At 54.3% G+C, this 18,641-nt stretch overlaps 1 protein-coding gene across 2 annotated transcripts in view; it reads left to right on the top strand.

Annotated features, from left to right (window-relative positions):
* Window positions 1–247: 247 nt before the first annotated feature.
* Window positions 248–18,641, top strand: part of ATP2A3 (ATPase sarcoplasmic/endoplasmic reticulum Ca2+ transporting 3) — a 58,828-nt gene continuing 40,434 nt past the window's right edge. For both annotated transcript variants that reach the window (XM_055714710.1, XM_055714713.1), the window contains exon 1: window positions 248–468. In XM_055714710.1, coding sequence (XP_055570685.1) covers window positions 351–468 — 118 coding nt within the window. In that variant the 5' untranslated portion in view covers window positions 248–350. The remainder of the gene's footprint in view (window positions 469–18,641) is intronic.

An 18,641-nucleotide genomic window follows, 5' to 3' on the forward strand; every position in this document is an offset into this window, starting at 1 on the left:
TTAAAAATTCAGAAATAATTAAACCCCCCAGAAATATTAAAAATTTCAGAAATATTAAAATTTTCAGAAATATTAAAACAAAAGGGTGTGGGGCGCCTTGGGCGGGGCGCCGCTCGCGCTGCAAGGCACGGCTCGCGGGGGGACCCCGGCCCGCTGCCCGGCGGGGGGCGGCGCTGGGGCGGGGCGGGGCTGGGGGGCGGGTCCGGGGGCGGGGCGGCCCCAGGGGGCGGGGCGGTCCCGGCGGGGGTCGGCCCCGGGGCGGGCGGCGAGGCGCGGAGCGGCGCCGTGCGAGCGCAGCCGTGTGCCCCAGGGTGCGGGGCGCCGCGCAGCCGGGCCGGGCCGGCCGGGGCATGGAGGCAGCGCACAGCCTGCCCGTGCTCGACGTCCTGCGCCGCTTCGGCGTCACCGAGAGCTGCGGGCTCAGCCCCGAGCAGGTCCGCCGCAGCCGGGAGCGGTACGGCCCCAATGGTCAGTGCGGCGGGACGGGGCGGGGGGTGCTGCCGGGGGGTGGGGGGGGCACCCCACCCCGGGAGGGGGACACCCCCCTCAGGGGCACACACCGGCATCCCGCCGGGACAGGCACCGGGAGGGATTGGGGTGCTGCCCGGAGCCCCCCGCCCCGGGGGTTGCGGGCGGCACCTGTTGGTTAGGGGAGCATTTCCCGGCGTTCATTAAGGGCTAATTACCGGGGATGTGGGCGGCCGGGCGGCGCTGGCAATTAGCGGGGCATTAATTCCTGTGGCGGAGCGTCTGGGAGCGGGAGGGACACGGATGTGTCGCCAGGAAGGGGGGGGGGTTCCCCCGTTGCCTGTGGGTGACAGAGGGAAGCCCCAGCGCCGGGGGGTGGCGGCGGGGAGGGGCGAGAGTGCTGGGGTGGTGGTGGATGGACACAGGGTGGCAGGGGGACACACGGGGTGGCAGGGGGCTGAGATGGGGCAGGGGATGGACGCAGGGTGGCAGGGGGACACACGGGGTGGCAGGGGGCTGAGATGGGGCAGGGGATGGACGCAGGGTGGCAGGGGGACACACGGGGTGGCAGGGGGCTGAGATGGGCCAGGGGGGCTGTAGGTGCTGCTGGGGAGGTGGGGGGGATGGACACAGGGTGGCAGGGGGACACGTGGGGTGCCAGGGGGGTGAGCTGGGGTCCCGCTGCGCTGGCCTGGGAGCCCTCTTCCAGCAGCTGGCATCTTCTGGGTTGGATAAGGGGAATTATTAAACTCGGGGTTTATAAGTGCAGGGGGGGCTCACTGGGGTGCCTGAACCCACCCAGCGAGGGGTGACTTTGGTTGTGGGGGCTGTGGCAGGAGGGGGGCCCTTAACCCCCAGGGTGGGAGCGGGGGGCTTCAGGTGAGCTTGCCCCAGTGCTTCGGGGCGGCAGGTCCCCTCCTGAAGTTCTGTGGGGAGACAAACGTGGGGGCTCCCCTGGCCGGGGGCTTCTTGCAGCTGCTTTTCGCTGGAGCCGTGGGGATGAGGCTCGGGAAGCCCGGTTGGATGCTGGCAGCGTTGCTGCTGCCCGCATCTCTGTTCGCGGGGCTGGGGGTTCCGCGTTGGCCGGGGCTGGGGTGGGGGTTCCGCATTGGCCGGGGTCTTGAGGGTTCTACATTGGCTGGGACTGGGGGGTCTGCATTGGCCAGTGTCCTGGGTTCCGCGTTGGCCGGGGCTGGGGGTTCTGCGTTGCCAGGGTCCTGAGGGTTCAGTGTTGGCCGGGGCTGGGGGGGCTGTGCCTCCTCCAGACGAGCCCTGCGAGCAGCAGCCCCATGTGCTGGGCTGCACTTGGGGTCCCCATCCCGCCTGCGCTCCCCGTACCAGGCAGCTCCTGCTCTGCTGCCTGAGCCAGCGTGGTCAGTGCTGGATTTGGGGGCTTTTCCACGGAGCGCTGGGCAGGAGGTATAAGCCATGGAGCATCACACCTCTCCTGATTTTGGAGGAGGGCAACCCATCTGGTTAGCTGGGAGGGGGGCAACCCCTCTGCTTGGGGGGCTGAATGCAAAACACATCCTTCGCAACCAGGTGCTCAGTCTGATTTCAAGGTATAATTGCTCCCAACGTTTCTATGCTATCCCTCGGCCCCAGGGGAGCGTGGGGATGGTGGGTGTTCTGTACCGTGCAGCAGCGTGTCACCTACAGGCATCGCCGTTGTGGGGCTCGTGGTGGCTTTGTCCTCCTGTTTGCCCAAGTGAATCATCGTCGCTGAGTCAGGCACGTTGGCTGCTCGGTGGCACCGGGCTCTCTGCCTTGAAAAAGGTAGCTCGAATGTGTGACGTAGGTGCAAAGCAAAGGGTTAGTGGTGGCAATTAGTTTGTTGTCTTGGTTTTTTGCTTCTTCCTTCCCCCTCTTGCAAGCAACGGCTCTGTGCTTGCCTCTCTCTACGGTTTTGCTTCCCATACAGCCCAGTGCTGGGTGTCTTACAGGCTGTCAGTTCGCAAGAGCTTCTGCCTTTGGGATGTCCCGTGGCTTTTGCCTTCCGAGCAGAGCACTCTTGGAGTGCTGTGCATGGACGTTGAAAGCAGGTGCAGCCATCAGTTGAAATGTGGTCAAAGATTTTTAAGAATTCTGAATTTTTGCAATCTCGGTGCGGTATTTGTATTTTTCTCATGATGGGGATGAGATGCGGACAGGTTAGCACAGCTTAAAATCATGTAGAGTGGGAACCTGTGCAGTTTGCTTGGGTTTAAACCTCGGTGTTAAGCAAAGAGCCTTTTTCCCAGCACGGCACAAACTTGCAGGTTGTGTGAGGCAGCAGGAGCCGACCTCAGCTGCACTGGAGCACCCATGGGTGCCCTGTTTGGGGGAGCTACTCCGGGGGTGGGTGGCATGGGGAGCAGCATGGGACGGTGAGCCGGGCTTGTGCTGGAGCACAGGTCCTGACGATGGCCTGTATTAAACTGCATTTAATTTAGGCTTAAGTTCGTCTCCGGCAGCGGAAATGCAAGGCAGTTGGGTGACTTGAGCTCGCGCAGAAGGGGGAAGAAAATTCAAATATTGCGTGGCTTGAAGCGCAGAGCAGACCTTCAGCTCCAGCTAGATTCGGTTTTGCACCCTCCTCTCTCATATTCATTCATTTCCTTTTAAACCTGAAACCAAACTGCCGGTGTGGTTGTGAATCGCAATCTAAAATACACCATCTTTCTTAAAAACTGCTTCCCAACATACTTCAGAGAGCTGCTCTCTGCTGCTTTTTTTAAAATTTATTTATTGTGTTGATGCATTTTAAAAAATAATAGCTGCAATGAGCTCCAGCGTGAAGTGAGAAGCAGTGGCCGTTGGTGTGTTTTATATTAAAAATATGTATTTGGAGGTGGGGTGTGTGTATTTTTTTTGCAGCCTAGAATTGCTTTTTCAGTTCCAGTGCTCGCATTTACATTTGCAGGAGGAAACAGAGAGCAATACTGATTATTTAATATCTCCAGTTCGTGGCTTGGCAGCCAAGCAGTGAGATATAGATTACTGGGCTGGAAGAAGATATTTCTCCGTTAGGAAGAGCTCATGTTCTAGTTTCAGATCTGTCATCGGTGCTGTCAGCATGGCCATTTCATTTGCCAAGGAAACTGGAGAAGCTGCAGAATGTTTATGTCTCACCATGATGATTCTTAAAAGGCTCCTGAATCTCCAAAGTTAATTTTAACTAATACAAGCTTTGGATGCTCCTCGTGTGCCCGGCAGGCGTTTCCCTAAACCTCCTCCCCGCTGCCAGCACCAAGCTCCACAGGTTGCTTTTAGACCACAACAGCTTTAAAAAAAAATAAATACAAAAGCCAAAAATGCGCATCTCTTATTTTATAATAGACTGAGCAGGAGGGTGCAGGGATACAAACATTTTTCTTTCTAGACGTAAAACCAGGGGCATGATTTTGATGAAATTATTTTGGTTTTGCCAAAGAATGGCAGATGAAAACAGGAGTTGCCCCATGGAGAGTCAAGTGATATTTCTGTTTTGAATATAGCTCTGATTTCTCTCTCTAAACGGATTTCCATGTGTAAGTGAGCATACATTTCAGGCAAGATATTGCTAGTGTTAATGCATATGCATAATTTTATTTGCTTCATCGCTAACCTAAATGGACTGTGAATGTCAGCAGAGTCAAGTGCCGGGCTGTTTGCAGCATAGGGGTGTTTATCTCTTCTTGCATTTCATCTCTTCTGACTCGGAAGCAGAAGCCCTGCTGCCGTCTGCAGTTGGAACCGCCAGCCCCTGCCCACCAGCCCTCCTCGGGGTCTCACCCATCCTCTTTACCCTTACCGCTCTTGGGACTGATCCCCAGCGTGGTACCCAATGCTCTTCGAAGCTTCCCGTGCCCCGCTGCACGGATAACGGTATTTACGTGATGGGTGGTTTAAGTGTTCAAGCCACCTTCAGCACTGGGTGATCTCAAAGCCCACAAGTAAATCGGCTTTTCTTTCCTACCGCACCTCTCTACACCTTTGTAAGATTTATTTCAGCATCTTGCAGCTCTTGCATGTATTTTTGACCATGTGTGCCCCAGCCTACCTGGGCAGGAGGAGGAGGAGGAGATGTCCGCGAGCCCAAATCCAGCCGGTGATGTGTTGCAGCTCTCTCCAAACCCACCGAGGCTCGTTCACGAGGAGCTTTCTGCTCTTTGGTGTGAGCATGTGTGCAAGCCCCTGTTTTGCTAGAAGCAGCAGCAAAACCCCACTGATACATTATTTATTCCCATCCTTTTCCCAGCCTATACTCAGGGCGGCACGTGCGTGTGCATGCACGCGCCCTGGTGCGTACTCTTAATTGCGGTGCGTTACTTAACATCAGATGAGCTGCCGGCAGTTTCTAACCAGCCAAGGTTACGCTCCGACTCTCTCTTGACAATGAAAAAAAACCAAAACTTCTATTTCATGCTGAAATATTTGAGATGCCGGTAAGGAGAGGAAAAGCAGCGTTTTCTGACTCATCTAACTCTGCTCTCTGTTCCTCTGCGCATCGCCCACCTCTTCCACCCCCGAAACACACGCTTAACAGTCTGATTCATAAACATGTTACGGGCTTTTTTTTTTTCCTCCTCCTCCAAATCCTTTCCCTTAGGAGAAATGCTGAGGCATTGAAACCTTGTGAACACTGTCAAATCTGGGGAGAGACTACACAAAATTTTTCTAATTGGACAAGAAGAAACTTGGGATTTTCATCCCTGTGCCATCCTCTGAGGTTACCTGCTCTCACATCTATTTTTTAAAAAAATCGTGAATAAAGAGCAGTGTTCAGAGAAAACCTGATGTCTGCCCTTCAAATGCTGCAGGAACGGGGTGTGGCGGAGGGGGGGAAATTTCCAGGGGAAGGAGAGGCAGGGGCTGTGCTGGGGGGGCAAGGGGTTGGCCTCCCCTATGGCACAAGTTACTTCATTAACATTTTTATTTCCTTGCTGGTTTTAAAGCTGGGGGTAGCAGATCTGGTGCTAGAAAAGGCTGATTTAGGAGGAGTCGGGTGTGCTGCGTGTGCCTGGATGCTGGCTTGGGATGCGCTGTTCCCAGAAAGGCGCTGGAGCGGGTCCCCTAAAAACACCATTAGCATCCGAACATCGCCCTTCCTGCAGGCTCATCCCCTTCCCAGGCTTTCAGGTGCCTATTTTGATCCCTGCTCCAGCCATCAGCGCATGGCCGCACATCTGCTCTTTGCTTTTTCAGTGGTGTCGGTCTCCCTGCGTGTTTTAAGCCTTTTCTAATGGCCAGATCTGATCTGAAGCTGTCGAGCCATGTTTCTCTGGCCATCTCCCTCCAGGGTAAACCTCTGCAAAACACTATTGATATTTATGTTGCAAGTCAGTTGAGTTTTGTCTTTTTTTCTTCTTTTTAAAGCTTCCCCTCAAACCTTTTTTTCTTGAGTAGAAAGCATCATCTGATGCCTGGTGTTGCTCTTGCTTTCTTCCCACCGAGGAGAATTTTAATTTTTGAGAAGCATCCAAGTCGCTGCCTTTTCCCTCTGCATTTGATCTCTTCCTGCAGAAGGGATGGTGTGAAAGCAGGAGGCTCCTGGCTGTGGCTAAATCAGCCCTGTCCTGCAGGTGGGTCTGTCCTGGCACATCCACAGCCCAGGCGATGCTCCTGGCACGGACCCTGCAGGACATCCTTGCTGGGTACCCACAATTGCAGGTGCTGGCACACAGCAGGGCTGAGTGTACGCAGCTTCGGGCAACTTACAGCAGGTGATTGTTATTTTCTGGGGCTGAGAGCTGCCCTGGGCAGCACTTGAGAGCTGGGGTGAGTGCAGCCCATGCCCTCCCTGGTGCATGAAACCTCTCCTGGGACCGGCATTCCCTTTGCCCTTCCGTGATCTGCAACTGGGATCCCAACGGATTATTGAAAGGCAGCAGAAACCTCGCAGGGCTGCAAGCCACCCTGAGATGCTTTCGTTTTCACAGTCCTGAAAAATGAGGTGGTTTGACACTTTGATACGTTCAGACCTCTGGAGGAGCCAGTTTTGATTTTTGTCCTACACGCAGCATTTGCAGAGCCAGCTGGGATGCTGATGCCCCTCCAGAATATTTTTTTTTTTTAGGGTTATTCTTTGTAAGCTATGAGCCAGATGTTGAGATTTTGCACCTTGTGCCTCTCGCCCAGCTGGTCCTGGGGAAGGGGCTCCTCCCTGCGAGGCATTGCTGTGTCTGACCAGCCACAAAGTCTTTTCTCTTGGTACATCGAGCTCACCTGATGGGTCACTGATGCCCCATCCCCATTAATGTTTTCGGGGCTGTTAAAGGGAGTGTTAAGATGTTAAAAGCCACACCTAAGCTATGCTTCACGGGGAATTCAGGGCAGTAAAAGCAGAATGGCAAACCTTTTGGCAGGTAAGGCTAGGCACCTGGGTGTTGACATTCCACAAGGGTGCTCTAAAACTCCGATTCAGTATTTTTTCCCCCCGGGAAAAGCCCATCAGGGCGCTTGGGCAGCCCTGGGCAGCAGGCAGTGCTCCCTCCCAGCCTCGCTTTGCTGATCGTGCCCAGCAGCGGCATCAGGGTGAGGACCAGCTTGTCTCCTGGGCTGGTTTGATGTGTCTTAAGGTCAGGAACCGGCTGGCAGAGCGGTCCAGAGGGGGGGGATGCTTGAGAGCGGGATGGGGACCGGGAGCCAAGCTGCTGGGATATTTCCCGGGAGCGTTGCTGGCACTTGTGGTCTCAATTACAGGGTGGAAATATTAAGGCAGGTTGTGATTATCAGGTGAGGGATGGGGCTTTCTGCTTGACTTTTTGTCTCTCCTTTTCTTTTTTCCCTTTTTTCCACTCCCCTTCCCTGGTTCTCACATAGCACTCATGGATGACCTCCCATGGCATCTCAGATGGAGTGAAGGCAAGGAGGGTAGTGCACCTTGGGCAGGAGAAACAGCTGATGCTGGGAAGACTGGGAGGACTGGGAAAGCTGGGAGGGGTGGAGGAATGGAGGAGAGGAGCCCATGGGTGCTGTGGGTGGGCAGGCAGCAGCAGGACAGAGCTGTCTGGGGCTCAGTCCAACCTGGTGCGCTATTAATACCCAGAAAGCACCACCCCCCCAGCCCACCTCCATTTATTATTGTGCATCTGCATTTTTTTAATTATTTTTTTTCCTGGTATTGTGACTCACAATCTTTTTTTGTATCTCAGTGTTGATAGTATTGGAGGTAGAAAGTATAACAGTAACCTATATTAAAAAAAAAATAATTGCCAACTGCTTGGTTGAGCTGCTGTCCGTACCAATTACCTCGCTGGAAAACAGGTAGCAGAGATCTGGGCTGGAAGTGTAGAAATGTTGAAGAACTGGAGCCAAAAAGCAATAGAGAAAATTGTGGTTACTTGAGTATTTCCATGACGTGAGCGTGCACCAGAGGCTCCTCCGTGGGTGGTTAACCCCTCACAGGCAGGGCTGCCGGCAGCTGCCTGCTCCGCTGGCGGCCGAGCAATGACCACGTGGGTGGTGATGAGCGGTGCTGGGACAGAAGACTCGTTATTCCTGTTGGGATTAGTGCAATTAGTGCTAGCAGGTCATTTCCACACCGTGGCTTGGTGGGTGACTTGCCTGAGTTGAGCCAGCCATCTCATGAAAGGAGGGTTGGGTTGGAGTTGAATTAATCCTTGCCAGCGATTAAGCTCTCGTGTGTGTATAACTCGTATTTGCTGAATTTCTGTGGGAACCTCCCAGTTTTTGAGGTTTGGCTGCTTGTTATCACTCTGTAAAAGCTTTTTCTCTTTCTCACCCGCAGAGGTGGTGAGCCCAAGGTCAGGCTGCGGTTCGGTGGTGATCCCACCTACCTTCCAGGACATGGTTGGTGCCCGTGTGCCGCCTGCTCCGGCGCTTCCCCGGGCATCAGGCTTCTTCGGGGCATGCTGTGGCATCTCTTGGTGGCATCTCTTGGTGACCCACCATGGCTGAAACCTGAAATTTTGTACCGTTTTTGGAAGTCTAGATCTGTAGTACCCCTAAGTGTAGGTGTCTGCTGCGCTCCTCAAAACGCTCCTAAAATGTAAAGGTTCAGCAATCTGCTGGATGTGCTAACGCAGGTCCTGGCTTCGTCACCTGTGTTCCCACATGAACCCATTTGAGATTTATATATATATAGAAAATGTCCTGTTTGAGGTATTTTTTTGTATATATCTGTCTCCCGATTAAGTTTGCATGTGTATATATGTATGGGTGTATATATATATCTATCTATATATAAAAACCCATTTTTTTTACCCCACACTAACATTTTCAAGTCATCGTGGGACACCTTTGAATAAAAGACCCCTTTATGGAGTGGAAACAAGCCACAGACAATAAACAGATGTTTTTTCCCCTGTCAAGAGCTGACAGATGCATGCTGAAGGGTGAAGGCACTCGAGGACGGGTGACACGGCGCTGGTGGCCCAGCCTAGCCGCGTGGCAGGGTCACCGTTGGAGGTGTGATGTTTGGGGGAGGAAATCCGCTCCTTGCTCTTGCGTGTCCCCAGTGCCCCTGGGTTCCTGTCCGTGGTATTTTTGCTTTGGGTGTTTCCTGCTATTTAGCCACTCTGTGTATTTTAAACCAGCGCGCGGGGGGGGATGGGGGGGGGTGGGTGGGGTGGTCGGGGAAGGGATGGGAGTTAATTGGGACCGAAGGGTTGCATTGTGCTGGTGGGGGATGCAGGGCTGGGGGCAGCCCCGGGGCTGATGCGTTTTCTCCATCCCGGTGAAACCAGCTCCAGAGCATCCCCAAAGGCACCAGCCGTGGCCATACTGCTCCGGGGAGCTGGGTGGGGAGGCGGTGCTGGGACTAGTCCCCACAACTGGTCCATGTCCTCCTGGGGGGATGGATGGATGGCCAGCACGCTTCCCCGCTGCATTTTGTTGGAGAAAATCCCTGGAGTCCTTGCAGAGCCACCCTCAGAGCAAAGCAAGGGCTGTGTTTTGTATGTTGTATATTTGCTTCAGTATGGGTGGGGGGTGGTTGTTTTGTTTTTTCCTCCTTCTGCTTTGGAAACAGTTTTTCTTGCATTTGGTGCTGATAAAAATCAGTTATTTTTTGGGAGGGGTGCGTGGGCGGGGGAGATTCTCTCTTCTGCTTCCTTCACCACGGGGAGTGAAAACACAGAGATCCTCGAGGAGGAACTCAAATGAGCTGAGCAGTGACTCCGGCCCTTCCCCTGCAGCCAGCAGTGGCTGAATCCCAAGGGATTTGCCCTGTGAAACGTCAGCTCAGCAGGATTCTGCCGAGCAGGCAGCACTCATCCCTGGGAGACTGGCAGCTGAGGTCGGGATAACCCTCCCTTTATTTGCCTGTTTGCACTTTTCTTTTTTCCATTTTGCAGCCTCCAAGTCAACAGAAGGGCTAAAATAAGGAAAATGTGGGGAGTGAGTGGAAAAATAACACCAAAAAACAGCCAGCTCAGCAGTGCGGGGTGGGAGAGGGGAAGTGATGGAGCTGTGTCCCTGCTCCGGCCACCGCAGAGGATTCCCCTTGGGGCACCCCATCCTTTGGGTTTCTTCAGGTTTTCTGGGCTTTTGCATGCTTTGGGGATCAGGCACCTTCTGTTGCTGGCAGGTAGGTGGAAGCCCCATTGGTGGAGCAGCAGCGTTTGGATCCACTCCTCTCCGGAGGGGAGTCCTGCCGTGAGCCGGGAGAAGATGGAGCTGCTGTGCGGTGCCAGCTCAGGCATGTTCTGGGGCTCCTTTTTGATCTGTAAAGGCCTAATTCAAATTATTCTTCCCTTTTCCACCCCTTTTTGGTATAAATGTATATCGGTATCTCTGTATATATACATATATAGAGATATGATTTTATCCTTGTGCACAAATGTGTATAGGTGTCACGTATATATACATATATATAATATTTCATCCTTATAGACATGCACACAGATATTATACCTAGTCAGAAGGAGGTGATGGAAAAAGCCTGGATGGGACTGATGTTTCCAGGGATCTTTGAGTATCTCGCTCCAGGAAAGGAACTGCTTCAACTACACAGAGATGTGTGATCCCCAGAGAATTCATCCATGAAAAGTATTAATTGTCCAACTTGCCCTTTTTTTCCCATCCAGAAGAACAGATCTTTTCTATCCTACAGAAATTTTTTTCTTCTGATATAATCTAAACTAAGGGCAGTGTAGACTTCATTTTCCATGAAACCCCATCCAAGAGGACTGCTGAAAATAGACTGTGCTCTGAGAACAGATACCAGAAAAAGCAAGTGTGTGTGTGGGGGGAGCCAGGTCAGCCGGGGCAAGGAGTTCTGCAAAAGAAATTATTAATAGGAATCTCAGTTTGAGTTAATTGAGTTGAAAAGCAGCTCATTAGCGCCCATGCGGGTCGGGGTTGGAGGATGTGCTGCCCTGCGGATACACCAGCCTGATTTTATTTCCCAGCAGATGGGAGAAGGGTTAAGATGCCATATTCAAACTTTCGGATTTCACAAAGGTTTGCCATGGCAGAGGTATTTCCTCCAGAAAACAAACAAATGGAGAAAAAAAACCCCAATCCCACCCCTCCCGACCTCTGCGCTTTTAGGATGGAGGGGCTCACTTTGGCCCCCACCTTGGGGCAGCCAGCTTGCAGAGTTTGGGTTTTCCTGAGCTGTAATTCCACAGCCCAGCTCTGGCACTGTGGCGCGGCTACAGGTGGCAGCAGGATCAATTAAAACGCATCTATCGATTGAAACATTTCTATTAAAGTATCAGCAAATATCAGCTTTTGGAGGGGTGAGAGTGAGCAGGTTCCTCGTCTTGGCAGGGAAGGGGAGAAAATGCTGTTTGGATTTAAAAGCAGTATCTTGTAGTTTTTTGTGTTGTTTTTTTTTTTTTTTTTTTAATTGATGTTACAACTTTGGGGCTTTGCTTTTGAGGGGTTCAGTCTTACAAACCCCCGTAGGTCGGCTCTTATACGTGTCCCAGGAGTTGGGTCAGCACCAGCTGCAATTCAGTCCAGAATGATGTTGAGCAAAAAAAAAAAAAAAAAAAAGTGGCAAAACCAATTGTTTGCTGGGCTGTGCCACGAGTGCTGCAGCGAGCCCCTCTCTGGGGGAAGGGAGGGAGTTTTATGGTGGTTTGTGCAGGCAGGTTAATGGAATGGGGGGGGGGGGGGAGGGGATGGGGGGATGGCCAGGTGCTTCCCCCCATGCTGAAGGCAGGTTGGGGCGTTCAGGTTTGGTGTTGGATGCCGAGGCGGCACTGTGTAGTGGGGAAGATGGTGGGGTTACAGTGGGGGGAGAGGGAGGTAACCCCATCCCTGCCCGCCTCCAGCTGGGGCAGTGGTACCAGGTGTGTTAATGCCGACAGCACCTGGAGGGGCTGGTCCCCGAGCCCCAGCGTGGGACAGATGCCCTCTGAGCAGGCATGCTGCCGGCGGGATGCGCCCGAGCTGCTTGGCTGCCGCTGGATGGGGCAACCAGGAGCCACCTGTGTTTTCCACAGCACTTGGCTAGTGGAGTGCTTTAGTCACCTTTATTATTTATTTTTATGACATATTATTTTATTTTGCACACCACGTAAGTGTGATATCCTCAGTGGTTGCTTACAGCCTCATCGGAGATGCTCAGCTCAGTGTCAACACTCACCAGGTCCTGGGGAGGCAATTTTGGGGGATGCTATTCCCTGCATCTTTCCTCCAGGAGCGAATGCATCCCATTTGGAAAATGCATCCTAGTCTCATTTTCTTTTTCAGCCCCGATATCCCTTTTATATACTTTTTTAGGGAAAACCCCCTCCCACCCACCGTCCCACCTTGCTCTTCCCCAAGGGTTGCAGAATTCAGCTGGGAGGCAGAGCCAGGGTCGGTGCCGACGTGCCTCCGAGTGCTGGACACGTTGTCCCGGTTGTCCCAGCTGAGCTGACCCGGCAGCACAGGGCATCACCGGGGCTCCTGGCACTGCCACCTCCGCAGCTCCGTGTTTGGTTTCCTAAACCATTCCCCAGTGCTGCCAGGAAAATGTTATTCAACTTTCTGTTGCCGCGTGTCGGACTTGGTGCGAGTGGCCTGTTTGTGGTGGCGTGTGGCGCTTGGAGCTTACAAACCGGCCGTAGTGGTTTTTTTCCTGGCCCGGTGGGTGCTTTTCTGCCACTGAGATAGGATGGAGGGGTTTTGGCTCAGGGTGGCATCCAGGCATCTCGCTTGTGATGCTGGGGGCAGCCCAAGAGCTGAGCAACCGAGGGCAGGAGGCTGCAGCGGAGCCCAAAGGGGTGACAAAACATTACTGGGCAGAAATCCCCAATTAACATTTCGCACTGGGGTACCAGTGGGATGTTAGCTGGAAAAAATAGTTTTAGGGCAATAAAGGAGGCAATAAAATGATACCTGTAGGATGCAATAAGAGGATATGCCGAAATTGTGCGTGCCCCTCGGCTGGGGTTGTGGGAATTCTGGCAGAGGGTTCCCAGCCACGGCAGAGTCAGTCCCTTGCCTTCCCTGAGCTTACGGAAAGGGTCTGCTCAGAGCAGAGATAAGGAGAACCTAAAAAACCCCACCCAACACAACCCCAAAACTAAAAAAAAAACCAACACCCCAGCTTAAGCTTTATTTTATTCGTGCTCCTGTAGTAGTTTTATTTTATTTTTTTATTTTTTTTCCAAAGTCTGTTACTGTTTAAATGCAGATTTTTAGCTTTTCCACCCAGGAGCCGGAGCTGGAAATTCTTTCCACTGCGTTGGTGCAGGAGGGAACAAACCGCTGCTTTTAGTTTGCTCAAATAATCCATCCCAGCCTGGAGCCATGGGTTTCCTCTGCCCTGCTCCCTCCCACTCCCAAAACGATCCCAGGGATCCACTGCGGGTGCTGATGGGGACAGGGATGGGGGGGGGGGGGGGGGCAAGGCCACTACTTGCAGCCCTGTTTCCCCAGGGGGTTTCCCCTAAATTTCCCCAAGAATTTATTCGTGTAAACACCGTGTGGCGGTGGAGCCGCGAGCCTGAGTGGTGCCTTCATTTTTGGGTGCAAAATGGGCAAGATATTCTCTGCTTATTTTCGCAGCATTAAGGAGAGGAGGTGGGTTATCGGTGGGGAAGCAACATGCTTTTCACCACTGCGTGGGGAGAGGATGCTTGGGGCCAGCCGGGCTCCATGGCTCTGTGCTGGGACCCCCTGCGCCGTGGCGGAGGGAAGCTCGTGCTATCCAATGTCTTAGGGATGAGCCGTTTCCAAGAATAAAGGAAGGGAAATTTGGGGAGGGATGGGCAAGGTTTTCCGTGTTTAATTTCATACAGCAACTTGGACCGCGCTCCTACCTCCATCCCTGTTCCCTGGGCAGCGGGACATGGTGGTGATGGCTTATCCTTCAACGCGGGGACGTGGTGATTTTCTGGGGAAAAGGAGGTGGTGTGGGGCTGGATTTGCACGGTGCTTTGCTGCTGTTGAGGGGCACATCCAGGATAACTTGTGTTTCCTATTCCCTGACCTGCTGGGGTGAGCTTAGCTGGCCGGAAAAGGAACAAATGAGCCCTTCAGGTCCTCCCCCAGCAGTGGGGCTGTGGGTGCCTGGATTCACCTATTCTCCCCCGGGACCCTGCCACCATCCCAGAGGGACCAGTGATGTTGGACTGGGATTGGTACTGGTGGTTTGGAAGAGCAGCATGAGGGTAGGCTGAGCAGCTGGTCCGGAGCCCTGTCTGCCACGGGAAGCCTTGTGACCCAAACCAGAAATTTTGGGGGCTGATTTTATTGCCAGCCACTTAGAGCATCCAGGTGCCGGGCAGTGAACTGGTTGGATCATTTCACCCTAAGGCATCCCCTGGAAAACAGCAAGGCTGTTCCTGGCCCTTAAACCTCTGCTAACCATCCTTTTGCCAGCCGTCATCCACCCCAGTGCCGTCGCCATCCCCAGTGCTTCCTCTGGCCCTAGTTTTGAATGTTTTGGGGCGTGGATGCCCTGGGCAGCCGGGGCACGGGGCTTTTGCAAGGCACAGGGCAGGGCTCGAGCTGGGACGGGCACCAGGGGGTCACAGGAACAGCGAAGTGCCGGTGTTTGGCGTGGGAAGGGGGATTGTATCTCATTCCTCTTATCTCCTGCCGCCTTTCGCAGCAGCCCCAAGCAAGCGGCTGTCGCAGTCAGTCAGCGTAACCAAAACTCGCCCGGTGCGCAGGAAAAAGCAGCTGCGAGGTGGTAAGCAAATAAGGTGCTGGAGGTGCTTCCCCCATCTGTGGCACACCCAGGGCCACCACCGCCTTGGCTCAGGAGGGAGAGACACGGCAGGAAAAGCACCCGTGGCTTTGGGACCCGCTCCTCGGGGGTGAGGGAGGCTGTGGGGAAGAGGCAGATTCTCCAGGAGCGGTGCAAAGCAGAGCTTGCTGGTGGCCACTCGGCAAGAGGATGGGGACATTGCCAGTGCCACGCCTGCACCTGCGAGGCGCTTTTTGATGCGCTGTGGATTGCTGTTTTCCTGGGGTCACCGGAGCTCGGCGCAGCTGGGGAAGCCCGTTGGTGCAGCAGGGTGGGCGCATGTGCCGCATGCACGCCTGCCACAGCCCTGCGGGCCCGGGGGGGCCATTTCCGTGCGGGGGCAGTTGGGGTGTGTGAGCTGCTGCTCCACCTGCTCCCCACGGGCCAAGCCAGCCATCGCTCCGACAGCCCTGCCCTCGCCTTCACCACCGCCGGCGCCAGCCAGCCCCCCTGCCCTGGGGGTGCCCTGGGGGTGCCCTGCGGCAGCCCCCCAGCCTGCTGTGAGGCAGGTGGGTGGCTGCTGAGGGGTTTAACAGATGGGGCTTGCTGGGTGAATGGCTGGTCCAGCTTGGTGGTGTGCCTGGCTCCCCGTCTTGCTGCGATAGCACATGGTGTCCGTGGCTTCCCCTCCTGGGCTCCAGCAGGGGGAGGGGGTGCCGGGGCAGGCAGGGGGTGGGCAATGCCCAGCTTGCTCTGCGGGAGCTGGGGCAAGCTCAGACAGTCCCTTCAGCTGCACCCTGAAGGTGCTGAGCGGAGTGCGGTGCGGGACAGTCTGCAGGGATGCAGCGATGCTCAGGGAGCACACAACGGCAAAGCCATGTGGGTTAATGGAAGCGATACAGAGCTGAGGTGCTTAGGGAACTCTGTTTTGTCCTCTGCGAACATCAGGTAGCATTAGCACCATTAGCCTTTGAACATTTGTCATCCCCGATAACGCTAAAACACTCGGCATGAGTTGGCCAATGCTGGTTTTTTACACTTCTGTGGCTCAAGGGCGACCATGCAAGGTGATGAGCAGCCTCATGTCCCAAGATTTACCCCAGGCAGGTGATGGGTTGAGCTTGCCTGAAACCAGCCCGGCACAGCCCTTCCTGGTCGGGTGGTTCTGCGGGGCAGCGGTGATGGGCTGATGCTGGGATGAAGCTGAGCAGACATCCCTCCGGCATGGGATCCTTCCAGCGCAGCCGGCCCTGGGAAAGGCAGCCAGTTAAAATAACAATTTATTCTGCCTGGTGTCTTGCGGGATGGGGGAAGGTTCCCAGATCAGCCCTGCCTGGGTTCCTGCTTTATGTCACAGGAGAGAGCTGCTCTCCCAGCTGGAGATATTTTAGGGTTTTTCTTTATCTTTTCACTATTTTCTTGGGCCCTTTTTCCTGCCTGTTGGCAGAGTCCGGGAATTGGATGCATCCCTTGTTTTGCCCATCCGTTTTAACCTTCCCTGCATATGGGAAAAGAAATTAAAGGCGCTGGTGGGAAGTTTACGACGTAGAAATATGGCTTGAAGGAAGTTATTTGGAGCAGAAAGCTGGGCCCAGGCATGATGCTCATCACTATCTCATCACTAACGGCACTGTGCCGTTACCCTTCCAGCATCACTTGGTGGCAGAAGTGTTTCCCATTAGGGAAATCAGATTTTATCCTAGGGAAGCTCCTGAAATGGTGGGGAAGGTGGTATTTCAGTGTTCATCCTGCAAGATGTTTGCTGTTGTGGGCCACCAGGTCTGAGCATGCACCAGGGTTTGCTTCGCCTGGGAGAGTGTCGCTTTGTGCCTCAGTTTCCCCAAAAGCAGAGTAGGATGCGATAGCTCAATGCACGATGGAGAAACACCGGTTGCTGTAGGGCTGTGCTGCTCTGGGGATTTTTGATCCTGTTACGGCAGGAGAAATTCAAATATTTCCTTAAAGCGACCCCAACGCCACCCTGTTGCATTTTGTTTATTTGCTTTGGCCTGGAAAGCGGGGCCGGGTCTCCCTGGGGACATGAGGCTGTTGCAGAGCCCCGGGGCAGCAGCCTGCACCCGCACCGCCTCGCTCGTGGGTGGCACCCGTGTTTATTTACCTTTTCATCACCTGATGGCCGTGCCCTGCCATGTTGCAGGTGCCAGCCCGTGGGCTGCCAGCCCTGTTTGAGTTGGCAGGAGCAGGAGATTAACCTCTGGCTAAAATAGCCCAACGCCAGCCCCACGTCTGCCTGGGGTGGCCGGCCTCGTTGCATGCCCTTAGAGCATCTTGTATCGGTGTTTTGTAGCCCAGCTTGGGCCACGGTGGTCACTGTGTGATGTGATGGCACAGTGAGGAAAGCAGCCGTGATGTGACACGCTCAGAGCAAGCTGGAAATGTTCAGCAGTCCCACGAGCTGGGTTTTTGTGCCCCTGTGGGCTGGTGGAGCCAGGGTTGCCTGCACCTCTCTGCTCAATAACCCAGAGGAGAGCAAGCTCTTCTGCTGGTGGGATTGGTCCTGTGACACCCAGGCACCCATCGCCCTGGTGTGGGATCTCTACGTCCTTGGCACTGCTCTCCAAAGCCGCGATGCAGAAGAGCAGGAGCAGAGGAAGCGCAGAAACGCGTCCGCAAGCCGCAGGTCCCGCATCGGGGCTGCTCAGCTTGGGAAGCTGAGATTTAGACTGTGAGTGGGTGGCCAAGTTTTGGGATATTCTGAGCAACCGTTATCCCGTTTTACCTTTGGTGGTGTTATTTGCAGCCTTTTTGGTTGCTATTTATTGATTAGTTATTACGGTCCTCTGTCCGTACCAGGGTGCTCGGGCACGAAGCAGCATCTCCGTGCTGAGCTCTGAGCCGCCAACCGAAGAAAGGGGCTATTCAGGTGCCGGCTGGGAGTTTCCATTTCAGCCTGTCTGCGCTCACCGTGTTGTCCCAAGGGAATTGCAGATTTGGGGTTGTTGGTTCCCTGCCTGCGGTGGGTTTCCCAGCCGGGTGGGACATGGCAGCGCGGCAGCTCAGCACCAGTTTCTGCCAGGTGCCGCGGGGCTGACTCACGTAAAACCTGGGTAGCAAACCCTCTTATTCCTAGCAAACCTTTGGAAGTGAGAGGGAGAGGCTCCAGCCCCAAACATTCCTGTTTTTTGGTGGGTTTTGATCGATTCAGACCCCAAAATGCGAGTTTTTGGTGACTTTCTGCCCTTTTTCTCTGGGTATTTGGAGCAAAATGGGTGCTGAGCTGCCACGTGAAGGAGTCGCTGGTGGCTGGGGAGGTGCCTGGATCCCAGTATCCCCAAAACTGCTTTTTTTTGGGAGGCACCTGCAGCAGCACTGGTGATGTTTGAGGTTTGGTGACAGCGATGGCAGTGTGGCTCTGCCACCGGCGGTATTTCGGCTGGCTGCCCCGGTGCACGTGTTTCCTTCGGAGTTCACGGAAACCCGTTCTCATGCCTCAGTCAGGAGCTCGTGCAAAGTCCCTGCCCTGCAAACGGCGTCGCTGCGGCTTGTCGTGCAACTGCCACGTGGGAGAAGCACCCAGAGGACCGCAGCGCTTCGGGTGACTGCTCAGGGTGGAAAGTCACCCCGGGCACCCCGGCAGAGCCACGACCTGCAGGAGCCCCAGTCACCTCCCTGGGGCACCCACCGTCCCCCAGCCCTCTCACCTCGCGTGTCTGCACCCTAAAAGTGGAGCCGGGGTGGAAGCAGCAGCAGCAGATCTCTTCCACTTTTTAAATTCTCTTCCACTATTTAATTTGGTCTGGGGAGGGGAAGCTGGGGGTGGAGAGGAGCCAGCTGCAAAAGGGAGAAGAGCCACTTTCCTTCTCACATGCTCCACAGGGGACTCAAATAAGCTGCTCCAATATATTATATTTTTTTTTTGGCGATAAGAATAATTTTAGGTGGTACGTACTAGGCTGTTTCTTGTGATGGCAGGGGATCAGAGTAGCCTTATCCAGGAGGGACATGGGTTAATACAACTTGTAGTATGTCTGGGGGCACTGAGGAGCTGATGCCCTTTGAAGCTTAAACATGGCCAGCCTCTTGTTTTCCCTGGTTTGGTCAGGGAAGGTGGGTTTGGTTTTGTGTTGGTTTGTGTTTGTTGTTTTTTTCTTTTCGT

The sequence above is a fragment of the Falco cherrug genome, chromosome 1, assembly GCF_023634085.1.
Source record: "Falco cherrug isolate bFalChe1 chromosome 1, bFalChe1.pri, whole genome shotgun sequence".
NCBI lineage: Eukaryota > Metazoa > Chordata > Aves > Falconiformes > Falconidae > Falco > Falco cherrug.